The sequence below is a fragment of the Lactuca virosa genome, chromosome 4 (genome assembly GCF_052849685.1).
Source record: "Lactuca virosa cultivar CGN04683 chromosome 4, Lactuca_virosa_CGN04683_v6, whole genome shotgun sequence".
Lineage (NCBI taxonomy): Eukaryota > Viridiplantae > Streptophyta > Magnoliopsida > Asterales > Asteraceae > Lactuca > Lactuca virosa.
In genome coordinates, this window is record NC_136429.1 from 145843626 (window position 1) to 145851838 (window position 8213).

The 8213-nt window shown below is 31.6% G+C and overlaps 1 protein-coding gene across 1 annotated transcript; it reads right to left on the minus strand.

The window, feature by feature from the left end:
* Positions 1-2544: 2544 nt before the first annotated feature.
* Positions 2545-8213, minus strand: LOC145107520 (mechanosensitive ion channel protein 6-like). Its single transcript, XM_079044414.1, has 5 exons — positions 6509-8213; positions 4711-4834; positions 3674-3967; positions 3371-3573; positions 2545-3151 (listed from the first exon to the last, which is right to left on the minus strand). Exons 1-5 carry the CDS (start codon positions 8017-8019, stop codon positions 2863-2865), a joined length of 2421 nt encoding a protein of 806 aa, XP_078900540.1. The 5' UTR covers positions 8020-8213; the 3' UTR covers positions 2545-2862.

Genomic DNA, 8213 nt, shown 5'->3' on the forward strand with positions numbered 1-8213 from the left:
ATGAAAGTTGTAGATATTATTTTTACCTACGCGTGGATATAAAGAACATCGAAAACGGAGCTCGTATGCGAAAGTTACAGGGTTTAGAAGTCGGCGGGGTGCTGTTGCAAAAGGGGCGACATGGCACAATCTTGGCCATTGCTTTCTCCCCAAGGCTTGCCACTAGATGGTGACATGTGGCACTAATTTCAGCCATATTTCACCCTATAAATACAACTCCTTCCACCTTCATTTCTTCACACCTCCACCCTTCTCTCTCTACTCTCTCTCTAAACCTCCCAAAACTCCCACTAGATGGTGACATGTGGCACTAATTCGGCTATAGCCCTTCCAAAGACTACTTAGGTGCCGCTTTTAGGAGCCAAGGGGGTTCTTATATAGTGTGGCAAAACTAAAGTTACACCATGTAAACCCTAATGTGCATGACCTTCCATATTCCTTATGCTCAATGGGTTTAAACCTCCATGGACCATCCATGGGTTGTGACATTGGTTTAGCCCAACTTAAAGAACAATGGATCATTGGCCCACATTATAAGAATCATTGATTTACACAACCAATCTCCATATATTTAATTAGTCTCTTTTGATCACAAAATTACTTCTAAATTAATTCTTGATCAATACTAATTAAATAATATGATTTCATATTAATATATTAGAACTTATAATATATTAACAAATCATAAATAACCTCTTCTCAAATGCCCATCCTTCAGATTGTTCTGGTGCCATGCAACCCAAGACCATGCTACTCTCGGGTCAAGTACATACCAAATATAGTTATGGACTTAGACACCTTATCCAACACTAACATTGTCGCCATCGATGGCGGTATCGGTAATGAATGGTCGGTTGGAGGCTTTATGTTTTGTAGGGTTTGTTGCGCATTGTGTGGGTAGTCGACCGGTGTAGTTTTCGTCGAGAATGGCCGATTGTAGGCGATAACCGATGATTTCTGGCGAGATGATACAACGACTTAAGGTGGTAGAAGGCAACGAATGGAGGAGCGGACCAGTGGTGTTTGGTTCGAACCTTCTGGTGGTTGTAGCAGAATATGGCCGACTTAGTGACGGATATAGAAGATTCCAACGGGTTGTGATGAGCTTGTCCTAGGTGGCTATTGGCGGCATTGGGTGTAACAAGTTGGTGGGGTTTCCGTCGAACAATCGAAGAATGTGATTGACGGTTGTCCCATCGATTTTCGACGATGGGACGCGACACTTTTGCGTATTCTGACGACTTTGTGGTGGAACCAACAAAATTAAAAAAGAATTAATATTATACATTATAAATTATTAATCCAATAAAATGATATTTATTATATATAAAAATAATAAGTTAAAAATAATAATCCAATAAAAAGAATTAACGTAATAAAAAATAAAAAAAAATTAAAAGAAATTAATAATACAATAAAGTAATATTTATTAATAAAAATATAATATGTTAAAAAAATATTTATTAATATATAATAATCCAATTCGAAAGAATTAATCCAATAAAAAAGAAATTAAAAAGATAATTAACTAAAAAATTAATGATATAATAAAATAATATTTTTTAAGATATAAATATAATATAACAAAATTAATATTTATTAATATATAGTAATCCAATGAAAAAAACTAATCCAATAAAGAAGAAATTCGAAAAAGAATTAATTAAAAAAATTAATAATATAATAAAATAATATTTATTAATATATAAGTATAATATATTAAAAATAATATTTGTTAATATATAATAATACAAAAGAAACAAGTTAAAAAAGAATTAATTAAAAGAATTAAAATACAATAATTCAATAAAGACTGCAGAAATGGTCACTGGGGTAAATCCGTCATTTGTCAAAACTTAACAGCCAAACTGTTAAACTTAACGAGGTTCGGACCAAAACCACAACAAAACCACGAAATATAGACCCTTTTTGCTAATAAACTTTTTTTTGGACCTTACCCAAAGAAATTGACAAACCACGGGGATCATTTTTGCAGTTTTGTCCAAAAAGGGTTTTAAACATCAGGGGTAATATGGTCAGTTTGATTTTTCTTTTTAAATTATAATGATTATGAAATAAAATAATTAATTATAAATTGTTAAAAACTGTTTTAAAAAATAGTTCGGGTATATATGATATTTTAAAGGTTAATAAAGAGTAAATATGATATTTGCATTTTAAGTTGGACAATTACAATATTTTTTTTATTTAACAAGGACGTATACGAAATTCAGCCAATAAAATTAGATACTATAATAAACAAATAAATAAATAAATAAAAGTATACAAATTTTATAATGAAAATATTATTCCAAACCAAGTCTTAATTTGCAATTCATCATTTCATTGCATAATCTATTAACAAAAATAATCTATTAACAAAAAGCAAGTTTAAAGTTTCAATTTATTTAACATACCCCTTGTGCGACTATTGTACACATAAACTTTATAAAAACATATTTAGTTATTATTGTTATTTTGAGATGATTTAGTAAAATGCAAAATATACATTTGACTATAAGTATTCAAGAAAAAACCGTGAAAGAAGGATGAACCAGTTTTTGAATAATAATGTACAACAAATACACGAATGCATAAGCATTCATTCATCTTAACAAGCTTTACATCAAACCTCCTATAGAGTACAAAATTTGATCCCTCTTGTGGTGATCGAATCCTAAAATCGAGTAATGTACAAAAAGAGGTGGGACACGTATATTTGTCGAAACTTGTTATACTCAATAATTTAAGCACCAAACAAATATTTTTCCCATCGGGTAACATGACCTCATGAACTTGTTGCAGCTGATGGATGAAAGTACATTGTTTTTTCTATGCATTTCCCATTCACCCATTCACGACTTAATTTGGAGCTCCCCATGTTGAAGGAACACGAGTGGGAGTAGCGGGTATTGGCATACTCCGGATGTTGATATCGAGTGGATAATTTCGGTATTCAATGTCTAGTTCTCTAAAGATTCTAATCATCTCCTCGATAATCTTTCCTCTTCTTGTCAACCGTTGCGTTATATCTTGATGATTAATTTTGTGTTGTACCCAAACCGATAATTTTTGTGAGTTTAAATCATACATGTCCATCGTTACCACGATTGGATCCGAGTACCAATGATCCTTATTGCTTTCAACGTAGCTACATAACATTGATAAGACAATTAGTAAGACCAAAGACATCAAATCTTTATATAGATACAAATAGAAAATTAAAAAGGGTAGAACCGGTCCCACATCTTACTCAAAGAAGGTAAAACACAATGTTCCAAAAGTAAGGACATGTCGGGATTTTGACAGTCTTACTGTTAGGGCAAACATGCTGGAAGAACTAAATGGTAGGTGAAACGAGATTTTGTACCTTAGAATTTGTTGTTTGATAGTAGCGATCTTGTCTGCGGGTGTACCAACATGGATTAAGAAGTTGATGGTATCCGACATATCGGGACTACGATAGAAGTTGCCGATGGATCTTGTCAACAGAACACTATTTGGAATATAAATCTTTTGATTATCGGATCTTAGAAAAATTGTGTTCAAAATATTCATCTCCTCCACAATCATCTGAAAACAAAGATAAATTTTCAAAAACTAAGCTTAAAAAGTAAAGCATTGGACTGAGATTGATACTGATAAAGTGGGGCAAAAATTGCATATTTAATACCTGAACTCCGTCAATCTCGCAACGATCCCCGACATCGAAAGGGTGCATCACAAACAAGAAAATGATGGATTCGAATATGGTTTTACAAGTATTCCCAAATACAAATGCCACCACGACAAGTTGAGAGCTTATAAGAACTAGAACTTTCGTAGTCGCGATGTTTAGTATCACAAGACAAATTATCAAAATGGCAAGTCCGACCAACACGTTGACCATCCGGTGCAGTTTGTTGACCGCGGTTTTTGTGTCATTTAGCGTCAAAGCAAGAGCTTTTCGTTCTCGAAACACATTAACCTATAAAGATCAAAATGTAAAAAAGATATCGAGCAATTAGGTTAGTTTAGTTTATCCTTCTATCATGATGTTTCTTCTCGACTTAATCAAGGTAGGGGTATACGCGTTTATTTTTAACTTTTTTACTTAATACCAAAAGAACGACTTAATATAAAAGTTAGGGAAATAAGACTTTCTTTACAGTCCGTAATGTTTTTACAGATTTGTTCTATTACAAAACAGTAATTTTGTTAAAGATATTTTATAAAAAGAAACTACTATTTATCTACAAATTTGGATATCCAGATTTGTTGTGCAGCTCTATGCAGTGGTATATAGATGATATCTTGTTAATAATTCGTTCTATGTTTAATTTTCATGAAAATATTTTACTTTCGATAAATTTATGTATATGTTTTATGAAATAGGTTTTTAAAAAAATGAAGAATTCGTAAAATCAAAATAATAGTAGAATAAGATATACGTTGAATAGAAGTGATTTGTATGTGAAAGTAAATAAAATATAAGAGCAAAATAAAGAAAAAAATAGGTTCAATAAGAAGTAGTTATTGCACAAGCAATTAAAATTTTGAAAAGCAAAGTAAAATTTCTTATATAGAGAGAATAAGCTCTTGCTTGCTTTTACATGTCTAGAAAATTCTCTTAAAATATATATTTCCCTTGTTTTGTGTTTTCATGTGTCAAAACAAGTTGAAAATCTATTTATCGTGCTTTCAAGTGTCAAAACAAGTTGAAGATCTTACCACCCAATTCTTTAAGGCTCTCTTGCCAACTCTTTCTTCTTCGGGTGATGCTACCAAAAGAGACATGGTCTTGATGGCTTCATCTTCTCTCAAAAACCTCATAAAATCTTCCAAATAAATATACCTAAAAACATAAAAAAAGAAAAAGAATAAAGCTCAAAACTCTTAAACTTTTAAGTTATATCCTTGAAAGACAGATCTTGTTTCTTTTGGGGACATGGCTTACCCTATTATCTTTATAAGAATGTTTATTTTTTAGATTAAAAAAACTTACTACGTAAAGAAGTGAAACTTTCCCATTAAGTCTTATTTTTCTTAAAAAATCCTCCTAATTTATATTTTATTTTCATTTTCCGTGAACATGTAAATTAGATATGCATCCCTCAGCTGCTAGGTGGCTTGATATAAACCAAATGTCTGAGTTCAATCCACATTCAAATGAAATCTCATGTGTTTATGAAATTCAAATACTTGAAGTTTCTACAAATATATCAATTCGGGACCGGATGTACAACACCATGGGGCTCTCAAATATTTTTAAATATCATTAGCCAGACTACTCTACCACTTTATACACACACAACACTAAAAGACTGTTTGAAAATAAAAAAGATGTTAATGAGAAACTGTAACTTTTATTTGTATATAAATACTTGAAAAAATTAGTTGTATTCTTTTGAAAGCCGTAAAATATTAGTTGAACTAAATATATGTGATTTTTTTAAAGACAACCTAGTAGTTTTGTTATAATATGTAGAAACTTTCTTTACGCTATTTCAAATATTTTTTAGATTTAGGGTATATTCGTCAAAAATAGCTGGAAGCTGTATATTTTATTAGTATAAGAGTGTTTAAAACAAATAACTGAAAGCTTTTGAAATATATAAAATTACATAAAATGACATATAAATATAAATTAAAATTTGAATATAATGATAACAAATTAATTTTTCTAAACTATAATTATCAAAAGTTGAAAACCATCTAAAATTGATACCAAATGTATTTGGTTAAGCTTCTTAATTGCTAAAAAACATATTAGTATATGATGATTTTTTTACAAATAAAATAAATAAGAATTTTCAATTTTATATTAACACATGCCGAACATTTTTACTTATTACAACTAAAAGAAAACAATGTTATTGTGATATTAATTTTGGTGTATACTCATATAATAAATAATGATATATTTTATTTCAAATAAAGATATATTAATTGTTAAACCGTATTTATATTTAATCGTATATGATATATTTTATTTCAAATAAATACATCATAATTATTAAAACATATTTATATTTAATTGTATAAGATAATTACCAAAAATGTATATGATTTATTTATTTTAAAGGGTATTTAAGTCAATTTGTTAAAATCTAAAAGAGTTTTTTGTTAAACATTAATTGAAATAGCTTTTGAATTTGAAGTTTTTTGTTTAACCAAAAAACTACTTCAATTAACATCTTAAGAGTTCTTTTTTTTTTTGGTGAAAATAACATGTTTCACACAGAGCTTACAACTTTTAGCTTTAAAAAAAAGAAAAAAAAAGAGAAAAAAAAAAAGAAACTCCAAGTAAAAAAAAAATTGTTTGACAATATAAGTTTTTAGATTTTATTTTAAATAAAAAAACTCTTAATCTAAAAATCTATTTCAATTAGCTTTGCTTTCTAAATTCTAACTTTTAGTTTTTAAATAGTTTTTAATATTTAAAAACTAACAACTATTATTAAGATATTTTATGTAAATAAAAACTAAAACACGTTATTAATTTAAAAAAAAAAAAAAAAAATCTTACTTTGATCTACGCTTGGTGACATTCATGAAAATCATCCTCGCAGCCCGTTTCGCTTCAATTTCACTTCGAATTTCCGTCCCTGCTTCATCGTCATAATGAACACCATGTAAATGTTCATCCAAAGTCGTCAAAGATCCATGCCTAATAATCTTCATCAATCTCTTCATATTCCATGCCGATACATTCTCAGGATTCAACCTATGCAAATGATCAATCGTTATCCCTTCATGTTTCTTAGAAACCCCCAAACTTCTTGAACTAACTCCTCTACCAGGCGAATTTTTAACCCTACTACTAACACCACCCCTAGTTTTAAACGAATAAGCCCCACCTCCAAGATCATCATGCTTCCAAACCCTAGACATCGATTTTTCCCCCAATTGATTGTTGTGGATTTCAACCAATGGAGGGCCGGAGAGTGTTTCAATCACGTATTGATTGAACAATGCATCTTGAATCCGATCGAAGAATTTGTTCACGTGAAATGACGATGCCAGAACTTTCACAATTAGGGTTTTCACCAGCCATAATGTGGTTGCGACAAGCATACATACCATGAATTTGTTGATAATCTCGAGGAAGGGGATATGGAGGTCTGCAACTGCTTCGTTGAACATGGAGTTCCAAGCGATTAGAACTAAACCTAACCAGATACAGTTTTGGACTGGTGTTCGTATTCCATACACGAAATACAGAACTCGTTTTCTGAGAATGAAGTTTCGTTCGATGAAGAACACTGCAAGGCGTACACACCAACCGGAGACTAATCGGCCGCAGATCAAAGCCAGGATCAGAATCTCCCATTGCCAGACAAAAAGTCCCCGGAATGATTTTTGTTTCCATCTACGGAATCTGAAGGTGCAAACTAATATTGAAATGATCAACACGAGACTAATCCATTGAATGATTGTCAATGCATCTAGGGTTTTGTTTTTCAAATCATCAGGGTTATCGTCGTCGAACAGAGAATCATCCTCATCGTCGTTTTCCATTCTCGCGGAGCCACGTGTTCCGCCGGGGGTGTAGCGGCCGGATTTAGGAAATGTGGTGGAATATGGAATCTCCGGTGGATCCATTAATCTCGATTGTTGAGTTTTAGTTCTTACCAGACTTGCTCTCCTCTGAAACGACGTACATTTCAAAACCTCGCTTTCATGATCGTGAAGGTAACTCAAATTGCTTGGTACCCGTCGATTGCGTTGATTCAGTAATCGAAACTCGTCTTCCTCCTCATCTGATGATTCTTTGTAATGTTTTTCACCTGAATCATCGGTGTCGAACGATTGTTTTGAATCTGAAGCTCTACGATTCGTATCAATGTAATCGCTATTAATCACGCCCCTAACAGGACTATCGGAATTCAGATGCATCAAATGGGCAGAATTATTCCTATCGCTACTATCAATTTTGACGATGACTTCGTTGTGGGTTCCGGCGTCACCGGAGAGGTGTTCGTGTTGATCAGAGGCATTAGATTCCGGTGGTTTCTTCGATGCTCCGGGATTATCCATTGTATATATCTACCCTAAAATTTAAAGAAAAATAAAATTTTGAAGAGAAATTGTACAATGAAACGATTGTTTTTACAGAAATTGATCATAGAATTACAGAAAGGTTGATTAGAATGGAGATATCCAGAGCAACATTCATTTTACAATCATACAATTGCTCTGGATTCAACCATTCTGAAAATGGCCTGAAACGG